General features: G+C 40.8%; 1 protein-coding gene across 2 annotated transcripts in view; it reads left to right on the top strand.

Annotated features, from left to right (window-relative positions):
• Nucleotides 1-21170, top strand: part of pcgf3 (polycomb group ring finger 3) — a 77991-nt gene that overhangs the window by 37073 nt on the left and 19748 nt on the right. For both annotated transcript variants that reach the window (XM_085175543.1, XM_085175549.1), the window contains exons 3-7: nucleotides 3704-3821; nucleotides 9850-9946; nucleotides 13201-13256; nucleotides 13517-13624; nucleotides 21038-21126. In XM_085175543.1, coding sequence (XP_085031669.1) covers nucleotides 3704-3821; nucleotides 9850-9946; nucleotides 13201-13256; nucleotides 13517-13624; nucleotides 21038-21126 — 468 coding nt within the window. The remainder of the gene's footprint in view (nucleotides 1-3703; nucleotides 3822-9849; nucleotides 9947-13200; nucleotides 13257-13516; nucleotides 13625-21037; nucleotides 21127-21170) is intronic.

Genomic DNA, 21170 nt, shown 5'->3' with positions numbered 1-21170 from the left:
CCTAACTATATGCTTTAGCAAAAAGGAAAGTTTTAAGCCTAATCTTGAAAGTAGAGATAGTGTCTGTCTCCCGAATCCAAACTGGAAGCTGGTTCCACAGAAGAGGGACCTGAAAACAACCATTTACTTTAACAAAAGCACATGTTAAATTAACTTGCAAAATTCTTCCCATGAGCGGATGTCCCAGCAAATTCCCCCCCCCCCCACTTTCAGACTGTGCATTGCTCAGAGAAGCTAGGAAAAAAACAGAGAGCTACATCTCAGACTGTACAGGCCTTGGTATCCTCCTAAAGGTTGAAGCAGATGATGGTACGATTAGAAAAAGTCTGAACAAGTATTGAAGGTTTGAAAGGAAAGCCTCTTCTCTCTAAAAAGAAAATGACAGCACGGCTTAGGTTTGCAAAGCTGAGTTTGAACAAACTACAAGACTTCTGGACCAAAGTGGAGACGTTTGTCCATAATGCACAAAACCAAAGACAGCATATCAGCACAAAGACACACCAGTCGTCTGCACGATGAGAGGGCTGAGGATTTGGGCAATTTGAACTCCTGTGTGTACCAAAGTATTCTAGAGTCAAATGTGAGCTCATCTTCCATTTGCTTGAAAGCTAAGGCTTAGCCCAAAATGGGTCGTATAACAGAACAATGATCCCAAGCACAGCAGCAGATTTACAACAGAATAGACCTCAGCCTGACTGAGCTGCTGTGGTTGGACATTCAGAGAGCTGCGCATAAATGCAAACCTCACTGAAATGAAGCAACATTGGAAAAACGATTGAGCCAAAATTCCTCCACGGTGATGTGTTAAACTGATAAAATCATAAAGAAAACGATTAATTCAATGTATTGCTGCTAAAAGTGGTTCAACAAGCTCCTGAATCAGGTGTTTATTTAGTAGATTTACAGTTAGCTCTAGAAATGTGCCTTCATCTGACTATCCAGTCCTGTGAAAAACTGTAGTTCAAACTACTGCACAACATTTGGAAACCTCCGGCCTAATAAGAAACAGGTTTGGAAACTGAAAAGGTTTCACTCCGGTGGTGTTTTTTCAGTGCTTTACTTGAAAAGATCACATTTTGGGAGGCAGCTAAAGATTCGAATGGATAAATTAGCATCATATTTATCATTCAGTAATGAACTTAAACCTTTGATTCTGCATCAAACTGCTTTTTTGCCTGAAAAATTGGATTTTTACCCCCCCCCCCCCCCCCGCAGTAATTATAAATTACAGATGTTCAGTTTAATATTATGCTAGCTAAAATATAAAGTTTCAAATTTAGAAAAATTTTATTCAGATCTTACTTTTTCTATCATTAGTAAGGGCTGTTCATTGCGAACTCTTTAAATGTCTCTAAACTTGTGTGAAAACCTGATGTTTTGAGGAACATTTTTGATTGTTTTCCCTCCTGGTGTGGAGACTCTTGAATCGGTCTGACAGTCAGGAAGGATTTCTGAGCAGCTTTGAGCCTCTAAATAATGAATGTTGGCAGCCTCACTGTCTCCTTCGCTGAGTGCAGCTGGCCATTATCTGAGGTATCCTTACTGGTTGTTGCACATCTGATCATTTGGCCTCAGCAGTCAGTCTGCTGTTGTCAACCTTTATGTCTCTGATTTATCTGTCAGGAAGGAAATATTGCAGCTTTTGCATATTAATTACATTTGATCCTTATGGTAAATTTACTAAACCATAAACACATGTATAGAGTGTGGGGTCTCCTCAGGGTGTCTCAGGGCTAGATCCAGTCACATAAAAGAGAAAGATGCCACTCAGACATCCTCTTCTAAAAATGATCTGTGACAGTGGAGATCAGAGTGAGTTTTAAAAAACAAAAATAAAGCTTTTCAGGTAGTTTTCCCCACTGTAATTCAGTTGTAACTAAGTCTGTACATCCGTCTCGATCTGAATGAGACGGACTAAAGCAGGGCGCTGAGGAACGCCACACAGTGTCGGAACCACCAGAATATAAAAATGGATTTTGAATATGCCTTTTGCTCGCTGTTTGCACGTGGAGGCAGCAAAACAGACAGAGTGGATTTCCCTCAGACCAAGACAGAGCTAAAAGAAATTCAAGGTCAACTTAATGATTTATTTATCAGAAATTCACAAAAAGCCTCATAACTATGAAAGTGACCTATACAAGTGTGGTGTTTTTTCAACATATAGATAGTACCGTATAAAGACTTAAAATCTCATGTCACACTTGACCTTTGACCTGTTCTTCAAGGTAAAGGGTTTGATCTGAAGGTCAAATTAACAATGCCTTACGGAGTTTCTTACTGACACTGTTATTGCCATATAGGGAATGTTAATTATAACTTACAGGTACATTTAAAAAGAACGCAAAATGAATATATATATATATATATATATATATATATATATATATATATATATATATATATATATATATATATATTTCCTTAAAAGATCCGAGCTCTCTGAGTGCTTCTTTTTTGTAGTTTAAGGCATTTTGTCTTTTTTTAAAATTATAAATAAATGATTAAGTTGACCTTAAGGACCACAATGGACGTAAGCCAAATTTTAATGACCCCATTCGACACACCTACACCTACCTAAGTGTAATCAGAATTCATTCTAAACCTTTTGAGCTATACTATTTACAAACAGACACACAAACGCTACAAAAAACAACAAGATAATAAAAAGATTATCAGGTGGAGTTGATCTGATGGGGTCACCAGTGTTGCTTGATGTAAGCAAAATAGGCAGAAGTTAAGTTTAAAAAAAAAAATTAAATCAGAAGGAAAGAAAAAAGCCATTTTCGTCTGTCGCCTTGTCTTTGATTGAGCCTCAGTTCTGTTTATCAAGGCGACACTCTGTCAACTGTAAACTTAAGGTTTCCACCCAAAGCAAACGAACCAGTGAGTGTTGGTTTTGCGCGTGTGTGTAAGTGTAAGCGGGGGCAGTGTGCATGTAGCACACAGCTGTTTGAGGCTTTATGCATGTGATGACTGTAGGAGTTCATCTGGATTACAGTAGTTTAACAGAGGACACACATTTAAACTGGTTAAACTGGAGTAGGAACAGTTGAGATTTTCCAGTCTAATTTTAAGCATTTATTAAAAAAAGATGATACTCTAGTTATTTAGTACATAATGTTCAACTTTCCAGTAAGATCTGTGTTGTTTGTAATTGTATTTGTACTAATCTAAACAGATCTAAAAGGATTTAAAGTCACATTTTTAGCAGCCACTAAGTGAAGTTTCTGGTCTGACAGGTGAGTTGACCGTTAACACCCGAGCAGAGTTTCTGTGAGAATGGTCGACTCCCTAAAGATGCCCCTCGCAGAGTGAAACCACAGTTAGTCATGCTGTTACTCAACGCAAACTCAGCTCCTTAGCAAATCACTGCTTTCAACATAGCTCCCGTGCAGCTCTGTTAAAGCATGAATCACCAGATGAGCAGCTCCCCCCGCAGCCTGTTCTGCCAGCCTGTCTGAGAGCGCCGCTACGCTCAGCTAAAGGCTCGGCCGATTTCGTCGTTAGTTCGAAGTCATTACTGCCAGCATTTGGTGACTCACCTGGATTGTCTCAGGTAGGAGGTAAATTGAAGGGAACAGCAGGGTTTAAATAGCTCCAGTAGGCTATAAAACATTTTCTTCAAAGGCATCAAAAGATTAAAAACCCTGTTCTGACGAAAGCGTGAAAGATGGCTAACTGCTAAATTTGTCTCCTCCTCCAGAACCCCGACATGCTGACGAGGAAGATAAAGCTGTGTCACATCAACGCCCACATCACATGTCGTCTGTGTGAGGGCTACCTGATTGACGCCACCACCGTCACAGAGTGCTTACACACCTGTAGGTCCTCCCCACCCCTCACTCTGTGATTTCAAGTACTCTCGCTTCTTCTTTCTCATCTGCTCGCTTCTGTTTTTAAGTTTTCTTTTGTCTCTCTCTCTCTCTCTCACACTCACACACACACACACACACACACACACACACACACACACACACACACACACACACACACACACACACACACACACACACACACACACACACACACACAGTTTTTGTCTCCCAGGATTTTTCTTGGCTCTTTGCCGTTCGGGGAAAAAAAACCCTGGAGGCAGAGCGATGCTTCTGATATCTGTGCAGCACCGCTTGTTGCTGTTTCTGTGACGCACCTGCTCTGTCTGTTGGTCAGGTTGACTGTTGCTTCTTCTTTCTTCTTCTTTCTTCTTCTTCTTGCTTCTTTATTTATTTACTGTTTCTGCAGAGCATAATCTCAAAACTATCTTTATTTGTGCTGATGTTTTCCAACAAATGGCTTTTAATATGAAGTAGATGCGCGTACAAAGACTCACAAGAGGGCAAACAAGTATTCTGCACATTTATTAGTCTCATAAAAATATCAAACTTATGCATCAGCTGGGTGTTTTCAATTAAGCGGTGTGATAACACCTGGTTCATGCTGCAGGTAGAGGCGCTATCTTGTCTGATCCAATGCCTTAACGCAGACACAAAGACTCTCTAACTCAAATCTGGATCCATGAGCATCTTTAGAGTTCTCTTACAAATTCTATGAAAACAAGTAGTTTTTTTTAGGACGTAACCTTAAAAACAGAGTTTAGTCAGCGTCTTCAGTAAAAATGATGAAAAACCCTCTCTTAATCAAAGCTGTGTCCACACTGGACGCGACCAGAAGTGACCATAGTGATAACCGCTGGTGACAGGAAGTGGGCGGGACCCGAGAGAAACTTTTATTCGTCTCTTCAGTTGCTCGCCTGGAAACTGAGAAGAGTGAAGAACACTATTAGTCGACATGTGGCCTGGTGGTATATACATTAGAGCAGGGGTGTCGAACTCCAGGCCTCGAGGGCCGGTGTCCTGCAGGTTTTAGATATCACCCTGGGTCAACACACCTGAATCAAGTGATCAGTTCATTACCAGGCCTCTGGAGAACTTCAAGACATGTTGAGGAGGTAATTTAGCCATTTAAGTCAGCTGTATTGAATCAAGGACACATCTAAAACCTGCAGGACACCGGCCCTCGAGGCCTGGAGTTCGACACCTGTGCATTAGAGGATCGCCTAATTAGCTGGAGCCTGAAATGTTGCAAGCGATCGGCCACCAGCTTCAAAGCGATGCGTGAGCAGCCCACTGCTTCCAGTCTGGACGCAGCAATGGGACGCAGGTTTAAGCTCAACTCATACATTGTAATTAACCGCGTTTACATGTTTGCGAAGGCAGGCTGTGCGAAGTCAGTGCCACTGTCACTGATGTTAACTCAGCCAAAGAGGTTTTGTAAAAAGTTCAGTTTGTGCAAATCATTATAAAATGATTTGCATGAAAATTGTGCCGGAGGTGATGATCGGGTCGACGTTCGATCTGGATCTGCATTCAGGATTTTTTTTTCATCACTGTGAGGACTGTGGATATTTCCCATCCTATCTGAAAAGTGGTTTTATTGTCATTCCAACCATGTGCAGCAGTACAGTGCAAAGTGAAATGAGACAATATTCCTCCAAGACCATGGTGCTAAATATGACATACAACAAACAATATAACAGACAATCAACACAGGACTACATAAAGTAACCAAAAAAACCAAAAAAACCAAAAACAAAGACTGCAACACCAGACACAGACACAATAGTGCAATAGAAATGTGCAAAAAGTCACTTTTAGGTTCTTTATCCATGCATTGGTCTTGTTTTCCACAAACACAGAACTTTAATCCCTCTTTTCCCCCAAACACACACATTCTGATCCTGCCTTTAACTCCTAACCAGTTTCCTCTTTAACCAGAGTCTGAAGGACTGATTATAAAGGCGTTAAGTTTGACTGCTCACATTTTGTTTGTCTCATGAAGAGGCTCCTCGTGGCTACACTTTCTTACCTTTTTATATTTTTTAATATTAGCAAGTCTTAACCTTAATTAATGTTAATTTTGTTTTTTTTGTCTTTAATATGAGCTCCAGATATAAGGGCCGCACTTACACCACCTGCTGGTTAGTACAGTTTTGGTGATAATAGGATCGGTTTTAGACAGTCTGTTGCTGAAGTACAGAGTGACCACTTCATTAGTGCACAAAAAAAAAATCAATCAGGCAACAGAGTTCACCTGTGATGATGACTGTAAGGTTTTTGTTATTGCGTAAATACGTCAAAAATTAAGATACTTGGGGTCTTAGTCATGACATTGCATAACATAAAGGGCCATTTCTTAAAAGAAGGAACCAAAAAGAGAAGTCTTTGCAGAGGACTGGTTCATATTGGAGAACATGTGTATGCAAGGTACGTGTCGGAAAAATGCAACTGAAAATTATTTTGGTTAAATCAGATTCAAAAACTGATATCAAAAACTTTTTAAAAAATTTCTTGGAACTTCTAAACCTTTTAAAGTCGTCTGTTTAGACACGGAAAACTGAGTTGCGTAAAGGTAGAGCCTATTTTAATGTATTTTGCTGGTGTACTTAATAAAATGGCATGATCGGCATGTAAAAACAGAAGCAAAGTTGGGCAGAGCTGCTTTAGAGGAAAAGAGTCAGATACGTTGCACTGGTAGTTGTTGGTTTGTGCTTTCTGGTGCGTGAAACCAGACGGCGCTCATGCAGAAAGTCTGATTCTGTGTGTTCACCAGCGTCGGATCGTAACGGCTGCAGAGTTCATAATAACTACTGCGTATAGCTGATTGTGCTTTTGAAAAGTAAACAAACAAAGTAATCCAGGACTCGTCAAAGGCCAAGAGAAGCTAAAGTGCAGCTTCAGTTGCAGCGCTTCCGAAATTAAAATGTTTTCTGGTCTTACAAGATGAAACTGAATGGCTTTCATTTGGAGCATTGGAGGTAATTTACAGATTAAAGGCCATTTTAATGGAGTTTGAAAGTTCGGTCAGCAGCCAATTTGATCGCGGATTTGATTAGTGGGCGAGTAACTGAGAGTTGCTCCGTGTATTGGCAACAATAAGTAAGAAGCTGATGTTTTTAATGTAGAAGGAGCTTTGCAGAAGAAATGAAAACAACAAAAAACCAAGAACAAAGAGGAAATAAAAGGCTTGACGACATCAGGCGCTGAAACCTCAAAGGCGAAGGAAATGTTGTTTTTGTGCTTTTTATAACTTTACAAGAAATCATGTTTACTCTGCTTCTGAATTTCTTTGATTTTTTTTTTTTTTTTTGCTGATTTGTTACAGATCTGATCACACTAAGTTTAATATTAGACAAAGATAACTCGAGCATACAAAATGCAAACCAGACACGTAAAGCCAGGTGGCTGCGTCTTTACAGGGTTAAAACCTGCATCACTGCTATTATGTCAGTTTTTCCACAATCAAAGCTGAAAGAGAACGAAACAGTGCAGACTTCATATTTTCAGCAAATGAGATGGTTGAGTTTGAATAACTAGGCACCCGATGGGGTATTTTGTTTTATTTTTATTTTTTGTAAATAAATTTCTCAGTAGGTTTTAAACCTTTTGAGGGCGTCTGGCTTCACTTCCTCCAACATGTCACCAAACACTTCCTGAATACTGAGTGAGGCCTGGTTTATCCTGCAGTCTCACTTTTAATCAAGTCATCACGTGCTGAATGGTTGCACATTGTTTAGCATTTTATTGCTTTTTTTTTTTTCAACCTTGAATTTGACATTTCGTAATCCCCGCAGGGGTCTCCAAGTTGTCGAGGCCTTGGCCGTCCCCCCCGCAACCTTAAGTGCCCTCTAATGCTCACATGAGAGTCTTTAGATTGCCTAGCTAACCACACCAAGCTGCTCGTGTTGGCAGATTGAGATGGCTGTTTTTGTGAAATCACAATTTTCTGATAGTGCAGGATAATAAAAAGTGTCCAAGCATTTTGAGCTGGGGGGCACTCTCACCCCCTGTGGAGCAGCTTAATCAAACTTGACACATTTATTTCAGGAACAACACACTCGGCATTTGGGGAGATTAAAAAATGATTGATAAATTAGACACTGATTAGAGCAGAACAGTGAAAATAAACATAACCCTGTATCAGACATGTGTTGGAATATATGTTAAGATAACCACAGACATTTTAGTACCTCTCTTGCCCACCAGAGGGAGCTCTTCTCTCACAGATGGAAGCCCCTCTGCCAACTTAAGGCGTCTGAGTCCAGACGTGACGCTTTGACTCTCCCTCTCACTTGGAGAAAGGCTCCACCATTGGAGAGTGGAGACAAAGAGATTCACATCACGTCACCACTGCAGCTGTTCTGACAGATCGAGCTCTATTGTCACAGAAACGGGAGGGAAAAAAAGTGTGGCTGAGATGGGTAAAGTGGTGAACCACGTGCTGCAAATTACAGTGCTGGGTTGTACACAACATGTGCTGTACACATGAAGCGATCCATAGGTGAGGGGTCAGTTTCTTTAAGCACAGGCATTGTTGGCAGTATGAGATTCATTAGACGCAGATTGTGATCCAGTATGTCTTTTTTTTTTTTTTTTTTTTTTTTTAATTAGTGCATCCTTGGATTACTTGATTATCTCACTGTCTCGTGTATTAAATGGTAAGTGGCCTGTATTTATTTACAGCTATACACACAGTCGGTGATGGATGCTTTTTTTGAAGCTAAGACTTTTTCACATGCAGACTTGTGATTAGTGAGATGACCCGCTGTGCCACCTGAGCCACCTCTTACTCAAATCAGCCATTAACTCATCAACCGTTTTAATGAGCAGAGATATTTCAATGTTTCCTTGGGTGATGCTTTTATTTACAACCATTTAATAAGAACTCGATGTGAATGAGCAGGGTCAGGAAATAAGGGCGCAGCCTGTCTGACTGGGAAAAGGAGACGGGATTATTAATGGAAACATTTGCAGGTTGTTGTTTGAGCTAATGCTCTTATCGTTCAACAGTAAGTCCAGCTAGGGAATCGGCTTCTATAATGACTTTAAAGTTGTGAGTTGTTGTTATTATTTTTTAAATTGAGAAGATCCATAAAAATCCATAAGATTTGAGGAGATTTTACAGTGGGGAAAAATAAATGTATGCTATATTTGAGATAAGAGAGCACTGATGCTTATCATTTCTGAACTACATCATCTTGTCACTGAACACCTGCTTACATAAGCTGATGTCACTTTGACCATTAAATATCAGCGGGAGATGGTAAAGTTCGCCTTAGTTAAGTTTGCCAGCTGCCTCACGAAGCCCCTGAACTTTGCAGACAGACTGACTTTAATCGCCTTCAAAAAATAAACTAAAGCTGTTAGAAATCAGTACTACCTTTGAAATCTTGCTATATTGTGTTTAAGAGTTCTCAACTGGAGTTGATCTGGGGTCAGGCTGGTGAACCAGTACAGTGTAACCACTAAGGACATGTTCTCCTTTACGCCCCGATGGCCTGGAAAAGCAAAGCCTGTTGAAGAAATGGGGATCGGACTAAAAAGACATTAGAAGGTCTAAGAATACTAACACACATCCAAAAACACCCGTTGGTAAAATTCTGCCTCCTGGTGGTGAGAGTTTTAGTTGCATTTTAAAGAGTCTAACTGATGCGGGGTGTAATGGTTGACCAAAAGATCAAATTGGCCAAGTGTGTTTGAACTTTAAGGTCATTTGTAGATGACTTGTAGATGATTTGTAGAAAGAAAGAAAATAAAGGTACACAGCAAGTACAACAGCGCTGCACAGAGATCAACGAATGCAAACTCTGTTAAAAAACTGAGGGAAACAGTTTGCTTTTCGTGTATTAAGCAGGGAAATCTAAAAATGTGTGGCATATTCTTTTCTCTACAAATAAAGACCTTGAATGAAAGATGCTGTGTGTGTGTGTGTGTGTGTGTGTGTGTGTGTGTGCGTGTGTGTGTGTGTGTGCACGATGAAGAGTAACCGTACATTTCTGCTGTGCGTCTCCAGTCTGCAGAAGCTGCCTTGTGAAGTATCTGGAGGAAAACAACACGTGCCCCACGTGTAGGATTGTTATTCATCAGAGCCATCCACTGCAGTATATCGGGTGAGTGAGGAACCACTGCAAAGCTGCACACACACACACACACAAATGCACACACACACTCACTCATTCACACTTTGAGTGCCATCAGCTGTGCTCTGCCAGTAAACAAACTGCCGAGGACCAAAGAGCCGGCGGTTCTTTTCCATTTGATTTCTGCTCTTCTGCAGGAAACAAAAAGCCTCTCGGGGTGGTCTGGCTGCTTTCTTTTGTAGATTTGCACCACGCACAAAAACACTTAAAGCCCACACCCATTCACAGCTCTGTTTTCTGCACAAGAGTCTAGAAAACACATGCTCATTGTACAGTTAGTACAATCAATGTATTATTAAACTTTAACCATTTAAACATGGAGGGCTGAGAGTGAGCAGCTTCTCACATTAATCACACAAGTCGGTGTGATTTCATTGATTAGGTTTGCCTGTAATCTGTGGCTGGAACGATAACAGCTCTCCCCGTCTGTCTTACACGATAACATTGGTGCAGAAGGTTGTTACTGTTACTGATGCAATTATTACTATGATTTTTACAATGATTTATTTATTTATTTTTGCCGGCATTGCTCACCTGAAATGTTATCAGACCAGGAAGGACGGCGGCTACATTTTTATTTCCCATGTTTTTCTCCTTTTTTGGATGTGCAGTAATACTTTCGAACACCCGTTAAAAAAACCCCAACTTTGGGATCTGTGGAGTTTCCCTCTACTCTTATTAAAAACTAGTAAAATACACGAGCTAAATTATATTTTTCCCTTTAACCAAAGCAAAGAGATCCCTTTATCCACATTGCACATTTAAAATGTAAAAAACCAGCTGTAGCCCACTGAGATCCAAAGATGCTCATTGTCTTATTTTTATGTTTTATTTGCTTGCGCTCAAAAATCTTCAAAAGAACAAACATGTCTGTGTGCAGTATAAAGCGCGGCTCAGTTGCTATAAAGTAGATATACAGTAGATGATCCTGCAGCTATGATCATAAACCGCTGCTGGGATTTTGCATCAAAGTGACATCGCAGCTCGGCGTTCCCCACTGTTTCTTGATAACTAAATATGAAAAAGGAAAGTTGTACTTCAAGTCTGTTAATTGAGTAGAGATAAGTGCGTTGACTTTTGTAAATATCTTATTGCTTTTGGAAGCCGTCTCCAGCTGGTTAAATCCTGCTCTGCCAAGCATCGCGTGGTGTCTGCCCCTCTGAGCGCTCACACATTAACGTCTGATAAATGTGGCACACAAACCTAATGTGCACCAGCAATTTAGTCATTACTGTGTAAACTGCGCTTTCTGCAGACTCATTGTTTTGCAGGAAATGCTCCATTTCAAACGCATTAGCTCTCTGCGCAGCTGTTTTCCCCCCCCCCTTTTTTTTTCTCTTCCTCCCTTCATTGTTTGCCGGAAATTGGAGCTGATGGAAAACATCACAAGTGATTTGAAGGCAAAACGCCCAGCAGATGACAAGCAAAACCCCATCTGCTCATTGGGAAGATTGATCAAAGTTGATGTTTGAGATTTAGGCTTAAAAATCACAGTCAGATGTCTCTTCAGAGAATCAGCTGGGCAGAACAAATCCTGCCGCTCCGCCCGCCAAATGTGGCTTTCTTTGATTGTTTTAATCCATTTTGTTTTCACATACTTTAAATTGTTGCGGTTACATGTGTGCAAACAGCTTGGGAATCAGTAGCTCTGGGAAGGAAATGTGCACATATTGTTGCCGCTTGGTCTCGTTTACTTACTTCAAAACATGGTGTTGATTCATGCCACTACTTTTTTTTTTTAATGATATATTTGTTACATTTATATTTTGGTTTCTATGTGTGTTAACATTTAGAGACAGTTCAGGGCTGCTGGATCATTTTATTTAGAGTTAATGTGCACGTCACTCTAAAGGCTTTTAAAACAGAGTCCATAGAAGGAGGAGAACAATGCCTGTAAATCAGTGTCCATGTGGAGCCAAGGGTTATCTCTTCTTCAGGAAGGAGATCATGTGATAAGGACATGGTGGCATGGGGGAGGGAAAGACATGCAGTGGCTCATAAGACTCAATCAGAGCAGCAGATGTGGGCGTGTGAGACTGCAGTCGTTTTAGTTGGCACGGTCACATTTTAGTTGTTGGGTTTTTCATGCTCTTATTTGATTCTTTATCAGTGATAACTCAGGTGATTTGCACAGGGCTGGATGATGAACACACTCATTGTCCATTTTTTTAATGGGATATTTATTTGACCTTTTAAAGTCTCATGATTCAGAAACTTCCAGGCGGGATCAGGAAATAAAAACACAGAAACAGAAATTTTTGTCTACATTTCTCACAACTTGGACATTTTTAACGCCAGTAACGGATCTCAGGGCTATAATCAGTTTTGTCCAGCAGGGGTCAGTGTTTCCCTGCTTTTTTGCAGGGGATCAATCCTCAGCATTAGGCGGCTAATTTCGGTCCCTGATATGACTCCTCCTCAGTGGACAGCAGGGGAGACAAACATGTCACATTTTTAGAGTTTTATTTATTCATTTTTCTCCTCCGTAACCTTGCAACAAACATCACACTTTGTCTGTTAGCTGGCTGTCAGCACTGGGTGTCAAAACACACCATCACACATAACGCGTACCCACTGTGCACCATGTCACCAGCACGGGGGAAGCGGCCATTTAACCATTTAACACTCTGACAGAGCGCATGCTGAACATCAGCCTTTGAGGGTGTCAGTTGGGGCTCTGTGAGATTATTTTCTTGCACATCACCTTGAGATTTTCAGTCATTTAACAGGATAGTATTTTACAGTGCAGGGTGGCAAGAACTTTTAGTTTTACCTCGGGGCATTTGCAACATGTCATAACAGGATGCGCAAAATCTACAGGTTCTCAATAGTTCAACCAAATGTTATTCCACCCTCTCAGACTGCTGCGTGCAGAGGCCGGACTGATTATGCAGCATTACATACAAGAAAAGGAAAACATTTAAGGGGAATTTTGATAAGAAAAGAAACAGCAGAATATTGTTTCCCTCCTATCATGTTAATGATCTCACAACTTCAGACTGAGTTTTTTTTTTGTGGATTGCAGTCCAGACTTGAAGGTAGGGATCCACTGCTGTGAGTTACAAAAACATGCAAATGTGTTATGAAGTTGTACAAGTGCATCTTTACCTTGTTAGCTGTGCATTTTTGAATCTCTGGGTTTGAAACTCAGTTGCTTTTCCCTTTTTATAATGTTAATTTTCACTGCGTGTTAAAGTAACTAATTATTTTCTTGTCCCTTATAGCCATGACAGAACAATGCAAGACATTGTCTATAAGTTGGTACCGGGACTACAAGAGGGTAAGTGTTGTGTATTTATTTACTGGGATGCAACCTACAAGAGATCCTTCCTTAAAACGTAACTTTTTAGCTTTCCCTTGCATGCATGCATTGATAAACTGACTGAAAAATGCATCATTTTAATATTGTTTTTCCTTGCTGTTGTGGGTGAACCTCAGTACTCCTAAGGAACAAAGATCCCTGTAGTGCACACATGCTTCTCTAAATGTTAAAAAGATGACAGCATCAGCCTTGGCCTTTTTTCTTTTGCTCTTGTGCAGCGGAGATAAAGAAACAAAGGGAATTCTATCAGAAGTTGGGGATGGAGGTGCCCGGAGACATTAAAGGAGAACTTTGCAACATGAAGACTCATCTAGATCAACGCAACGGTACGTTAGCCTCGTAGACTCGTGCTGTTTTCAGAACCACAGAAAATCTTTCTTATTGCTTCATCTAGTTTGGAGCTGGCTCTGCATTTAAACCAACACCTAACATGCACCTGTGACGGGTCTCTTATTTGTTTGACGTGAAGGATTTGACCTTTAGTCAACACGGCCTTAACGGTGGCACATAACAGTCTCTGTGAATGCAGCATACGAGAGGATGTTGTTTGGCTTTGTCACGTGATGCATGCTGTGAGTTGGAGGTCCCCCAAATAGCACCAGGGCTCAACCTGGCTGAAAAAAATACTGCAGGCATGAAAACAAATATTTCCTGCAGCCTCTTTGAAAAATGCTGTAAATAATGTTGTATTGATTGTCCGGGTGGATTTTACCTGTTGGTAACCTAAACAATCTAAGACACATGCACAATATGCATACACATATTATACTTAAATTATGCATGCTAACGTGCAGATATTGTATTTAAAAACTTGCACTCAGTATTTTAGTAGAATTCAATTTTCAATTCAACTCAGTTCAGTTTTCATATCTTCTCATACCATCTCAAAACTATTTATATTCTTAGACAAAGATCCTACAGTAATGCAGAGAAAACCCCAACAATTAGACGAACCCCTATTAGCACGAACTCGGCAACAGTAGGAAGGAAAAACTCAATTTTAACAGGAAGAAACCTCTACAAGAATCAGGCTCAGGGAGGGGCAAACATCTGCTGTGGACCGGTTAGAAGTGACTGGACGGAGACGGGACAAAAGACGAGCTGTGATGGATGTAGATGGGTTTGTTTGTTTGTTCCCAAGTCTTTAAGAGTGTGGCATTATGATTGTTTTGCTTTTTTTAAATGAATGTGACAAGTGAAGGGTAGAAACCTTACTGAGAAACCTGCCAGTCACAGATCCCTAAAGAACAGCCTGCTTATCATGTTTCATTCTAAACTATTCTATGCTAACGCCATGTTGTTATAAATGAGACTTCACCTCTGCAGTGTGGATGTCGTGCTGATAATGTGTAAAGAATGAAGTCTCTGGCCAGTAATGAGAAACATTAGAAGCACAACCAAGAGTAACAGCAGAAGCCATTAAACAGTACAGATAAAGACAATTTAGCCAATCAGAACGAGCCTCTGGCCTGCTCTTTGTGCACAGCGGCTTTTCCAAACCTGCTCGCTTCCAAGGGTTGGTGTAGATGTGTGCCCAGAGGGCTGTCATGCTGGCAGGCCTAATCGCTAGCTTAATCCCCCTCTCTGATTTTGGTAATTAAGGTTCAAATGGAAGTGGAACTGCTCTCTGCATTCTCGAGCTTTGTCGCTGGAAGTCAGGTTTAGCTATAGAATATACACACACACACACCTCTAAATGTTCATACCCAAACACATTTTAAGGACCATTTGCACAGACGCCAACAGAAAAAGAAACAAAGCAACTCCTGGGCTCCATTTCACCATTGAACAAGCAAATATGTCTCTAGCTTTGAGCGGTGATAAAAATAATCTTGACTTGAGGAAACTATAGAAAGCCAAACGCATGTTATGGAAATAGAAATTCACTCTCTTTCGTGCGTTTCTGAAGATTTTAAAGCTACCAGTTTTTTAAGGAATTGAAAGATTCCTTTTAACTCCATTGAATTTCAGATAATTGGTTCACCGTCTGGTCTCCCTCAAAGCTCGTCTCTATATACAATCACTGAAAACACAACAAAGAAAATGTCACACTGCACAACAAAATTTCTCTTATCATTTTATCCATCTGGTTCAACAATGTAAAAAAAAAGATCTTAGACTATTGAGCTGTTATAACTTTATATTATTTAATCCATTCGTGCATGTGTTTTGAGCCAAATGGAAGTCTGAAAAGAAAAAGGCACCGTGCATAACATCCATGTGTCAGGTAGCCGGCTAATGGCACACCATCTTGTGTGCAGTTCTCCGTAATGCATCCATGGTGAGTGGTCTTTTCAAATAGCCGCTCTTGAAAAGACTCACCATGGTTGTACAACACCATTAGTGTTAGATAGTTTTGCAAGTGCCACAAATAAACTAAAAATACAGCCACAGTTCCCCAGTCATGGTTTAGATTGCATAAAAATGTTGGACAAGTTTTGACAACGCCAGCAAATGTTTGAGAGAGACAAGAAAGCTGAGGAGTGTCACAATATTACACATAGGTTAGATTGATCACAAAGTGGTGCTTAAGGGGTGGTTTGGCAGCAAAAATCCTACTAGGCTGAGTATGTAATATTACCATCATCTGTCTATACATACAGGCTAATGCAGTATGAGGCGCTGTAAATAAAAACGCACATTGCTCAGAAGCGATAAAGTGCATCCTGGGTATGTTTTAGTCATCTGGTTGTGGTTGACTTGTTTTACAGGTTGTAAATTATCTGCATCCATCTTTAATCTGGACTCAGCGATTTGACATTGCATCCAGATTCTTTGAAGACCTGTCAGGACTTTCATTAAAGTTACAGAGATTCTGTTTGCATTGACTTGAATATGTGGTATATACATTATACATGTGGTATAAAAGCTTTAAAGTAGTAGGCAGTGATTTTATGTAGGCAGGCGGTGTTCGGTTGCAGCGATGGCTCCTCTGAGTCATGCCCCTACGTCCCACTCCAGGACACGGGGGTCAATGCCAACAATTCTTCCCAACTGGAAAAATAATAATAACAATAATGAGGTTTTCTGGTTTTAAACTACTCAATAAAAAACTACTTTTTACTTTATTTTAAAATAGACAATACAAATCTAGTTTTAAATTGTGCAGCTGCTGGCCTCTAGAATGTCTGCTGTATTTCTATTTTCTTCTGTTTTGTAGCTCTTAAAGCTGGGTAGATTTCCCAAAACGGTGAAAAATATTAAGTCATAGTCAGAATTTGTTTATCCAGCATCACCGCGAGCAGGCTGGTTTGTTTACTTGAAATCTTTCTCTCCCACCTGAGAAAATGGACGCTTCTCATTAGGTTCCTATCTAAGAATAGCAAACCAAAGTTAACAGATGGTATCGCAGAGATCACACTGCACTAACAACAGGTGACAGTGGGCACTCTGTAAATGTTTCCCCTGCCAGAGCTGAGCAGTTTTACACTTAATTAAAGGCTCATTTACCCAGAATCTCAAAATTAGGAACTTTTTTTAGGTCCTTCTAATCAGCTGAATAAAGTTAACCTCTTCCACTTTATAGAAAACGGATCGACACTTTCTAATCCATGAGCACAGAAGTCCCAACCAGAGGTTGTAATATTTGGAAGAAAGAGTGTGTTTTCAGGAAATAAATGACGCAATGTCTGTTAATTAAACAGAGCACATGTAGTACAGACCTGCATGTGGATCTGAATCAGGGACATTGTGAGTCATGTTGGGACCTTAATCCAAATGCTCCCTCAGTGCATTAATACCCTAAAGAGATGAACAATTACACAACAAAAAATCACATTTTATTGATTACAGGGGACCAATGGCAGTTCATAATCTGCCTATTTTCTTCCTTAAGTGTTGGCTCTAAGTATGACATATTTGCAGCTTGTTCCTTGACAATGCATAATCCAGCTCTCTTATCAATATGTTCCAAACACTTTCCAAGGCGGCTTAACAGAGTACCTCCAAGCTCTGCATTCAGTCTCACAGTCTCTCACAGAAACTGCAATATTGAGTTATCTGTCAGTAATGTGCTGATTGATTGGAATATACTAAACATGCAAAGCAATATTAGAGATGTTTCTGTGGACTTTCTTGCAAAAAGTGTGTTTTATTCCCAACTGAAGGTTTACTTATTTAAGACAGACAAACGTGGTATGTGCAACAGGCCCAATATTTTAACCACTGGTAACACTGCCATTAAGCTATAATACTGCACGATTTAAGCCTTCGCACGGTAGATCTAAGCCATGTTAGCTGTGCTTTTAAGTGCATAAGCTGAGTTTTTTTCCAAACACTGTTAAAAATCTGGCCTCCTCTAGTATACAGCAGACTCATTTCTCTAAATTACCTTCTTTTCTGAGCACTTTACACAAGAAAATAGGGAGACATGGGACGATGATGAGTCTGTCGAGTGCCCCTTTTCTACTTCATGACAATATAAACGCCCACTCACTAACACACAGTTTACTCCAGCTCACTGCCATTACACAGCAGAATCACTCGAAAACGTTGTAGTACATGCCTTTGGGATTCGACTGTTTATAAGAGTTCCCACAAATCATAAACCTGTCAGAGAGTAGATGATTTTTCTGAAACAAAAAGAAATTTTGGAAGAGACAGACTGCTCAGTCTTTCTAATCCCCAGACCCAATGTCACCTCGAACAAAAGCCAGGACTTCATGTTTGAGTCACTCAGATGCTCAGGGGTTGTTTGAAGGTGAGGCACAACAATAAGAGCAAGACCCTGGTGATAAGCAATCAGTGAGGCACACTCTGGAGACAATCACCACAGAGACACCAGAGCAGCTCAATAATACTTGGTGGAATTGGTGACAGTTAGCCCAGACAGAAAATGGTCACAGAGGGGTGCTCCCAATAGCATCTACTGTCTGACTAAACTGTCCACACACACACACACACACACACACACACACACACACACACACACACACACACACGCAAGTTATTACATCCACTGAATCCAGGAAGAACAGACCGAATTTCTTTGTTTTTTAAAGGTTACAGAAAAGCAATACTTGCCCATGTGGCAATTTTGTCACTACAATGCAATTTTGACTTTGATAACCAAGTTTCATATCTAAAAATTCAATACTACTACAATATCGCAGCCAACAAGAAAATCCCTAGAGAAATATATAAACCTCAGCTGTCCCGGACAACTGTGGAGCATCTGTTTCACAGTGTGAGGTTTGAAATTATCGGGAAGTGTGTTAGATTTAGATATACATCTAAAAGTCTCTACAGCGAGACAGCATATCATTTTTGAAAATCAAATACTTTGAATGAGACTTCATTTTTAGATGTACCTAAAGTCAAATGAACATCATAATTCTGCCTCACACCTGTAAATGTTTAACCTTTTAACATCCACCAGGTCACTGGCGATTCACTTAGGTTAGGGTCAGGAGCGGGGTTCGGGTTTTGGACTCCACCGAGGCTGTCCTTTGTTAGCGCTTTTCATGGACAGAATTTCTAAAGGAGTCAAAGGATGAATGGCGTCAGATTCCGAGATCTCAAGATCCTTTCTCTGCTTTAGGCAGAGCATATGGTTCCCTTGGCTTCAACAGGCAATGTTTGGTGACTACAAAAATAGGCTTCCTTCCAAAAATAGGGTGTCTAGACTGTCCATTAGAGAGCGGTGGAGAAGCGGAGTCATTTGGATGGGGGTCAGAGTAGAGCCATTACTCCTTCACACCATAAGGAACAGTTGAGGTGGTTTGGGCATCTTTCTACGATGCCTTCTGGTCTTGTCCTAGGGGAGGTGCTCTGAGCACTGGTGTAACCTTCCTGTATGTTTCTGGTTCGGCACACTGCTGTCTTCACTATTTGCCTTGACCACTTTAGTTTTCTGGGCTCGTGTGGATTCTCGCAACCACTGTGTGTGTTGGTGTTCAGGCTCTGGAGATTCAGGTGGGATGATGGGAGTTAGGGTGTTGTCACAGTGTGAACCATCACACCGTCTGTTGTTGTTTCTGCTTGTTTCTCTGTTCCTGCTTGAGTCTTTGGTTTCATTGCTGTGTATTTTGCACTCTTTGAAGGGAGGTGATTGATTGATGCACACATGTTCACAAGTAAAGGTTAGGTGTTCTAGGCAAGTCCTACCAGGAGGAGGGTCAAGGGCAAATCCAAGATGTGCTGGAGATATTATATCACCATTTCCTTGGTGTTCCCTTAGATAAGTTGCGGGAGGTAACTCAGGGGAGGGACGTCTGGGCTTAAAACTGCTGCCCAGCAGCACATGATTGATGGATGTTAGAATAGCAAAGCTCTGACATCATGAGCGCAGTGGGCTGCTGGATGGATGACAATCCATGTGTTAATGCAGATGTGTTCAGAGTTGTTTGTTTGTCTTAATAAATTTCAGTTAATATACTAGTGAATGGAAGTAGTTAACTTTAACAGAAGGAAAATGGGTGCAGATCAGTGCATCACGCATACGTTTTATGTTATCCAGATGTAAAAGCAAAATTGCCACACTGGAATAAGATGACAAACCTGCCGTTTACATGACTTGTGATGCAGACCTGTGTGTTCAGATGGGAAAAGCTGCAGAAATGCTTCATCATAGCATAAGCATCCCTTGGGTTTAGCATGTATTCTTTCAAAGCAGTTCGCCAACATTATCTCAGGACAGACGTTGGCAATCAGTTCAGGATGTTGTCTGAAATTGCCCCTTGTCATGTGTAGAACACAGCAGGAGCCAGCCTGGGTCAAATGCATTCTCACCTTCAGAAATATGGTTTGCTTTAGGCGAGGGTGCTGCCTCCATAGAACACGGGGGAGGCAGGAAATGAGGCGTTTACTTGCTCGCTGTGAACACTATGCGTTCAATCGGGCATCATGCAGAGTTTACACTAGGAAGCTGGCAGGTTGAAGACAACTTGATGTCCAATTTGGCTACATTTGAAATTTGCTGTAGCTTGTCTAGCTTATTTGGTTTTAGAAATTTGCAGTAATTGTTAGATTCCTTCCTGCCTACTTTTGGTAACAAACTGTATGTAAAGCAAGTGAAATTCGTATATTGATGCAGGTAACCTTGTTTTCTACTAGAATTAAGTTACAAAAAGAAATCTCACCTGTAGCTTGTGTGCGTGTGTGTAAACTCCAAATATAGCTGACCCAGGGTCTTCAGACTTCTCCCAGTGCCAGACCAAAAGCTCTGCGTGATGCATTATTAAACAGTACCTTACCTGCCTTGTAGCACTCTGAACACATTATCCTTCAGTAGTGCAGCTTGTGAGAAATGCCTTTTTCTTCCTATTTTACCTTAATGTTCACTAGACTGTGCTGCTCTCTCTGAAAACCAGCATATCCGAGAAAAGGAACAAAGAGCAAACTCAGACAGGTTAAGTTCAGAGCTGAGGTCACTCCTCATGCAGGCCAGAATAAGCGAACGCTTTTTATTGATTAGAAGTTCACCTGTGCTAGAGACGTGCCTGCACAGACGATAAGTCATATAAAGGATGCTTTAACACCCTCAAAGATGTAGTTGGTTTACAAATGGGCTTCTGCAGGAGGTGTTTTCACGCTCCAACAGGCACAGTCTGTTTTAAATACTGCAGGGAGACAAACCTGCCTGTTTCCCTGACAAATCTGTTTTTAACACAGCCACAGTGGACATCGGTAACCCTCAAATCTCTTAACTTGCTAAACATAAAGAGAGAATCTGGATTGAGTCCTACAAACAGCATCCTTTTTTTTCTAACTCTTTGCTTGTTTGTTTGTCTTTTAAACAGGTGATGCCAAATCAGAAGACACGGCCAATAAGGAGGCAGGAGAGGAGAAACCAGAGGAGGACAACGACTATCACCGTAGTGACGAGCAGGTAAGCCTGACGGACGGCAACATTTGCTCCTTGTTTCCTGCCTC

The sequence above is a fragment of the Neolamprologus multifasciatus genome, chromosome 2, assembly GCF_963576455.1.
Source record: "Neolamprologus multifasciatus chromosome 2, fNeoMul1.2, whole genome shotgun sequence".
In the NCBI taxonomy this organism is placed as follows: domain Eukaryota; kingdom Metazoa; phylum Chordata; class Actinopteri; order Cichliformes; family Cichlidae; genus Neolamprologus; species Neolamprologus multifasciatus.
This window is presented reverse-complemented; position numbering and strand designations above follow the sequence as displayed.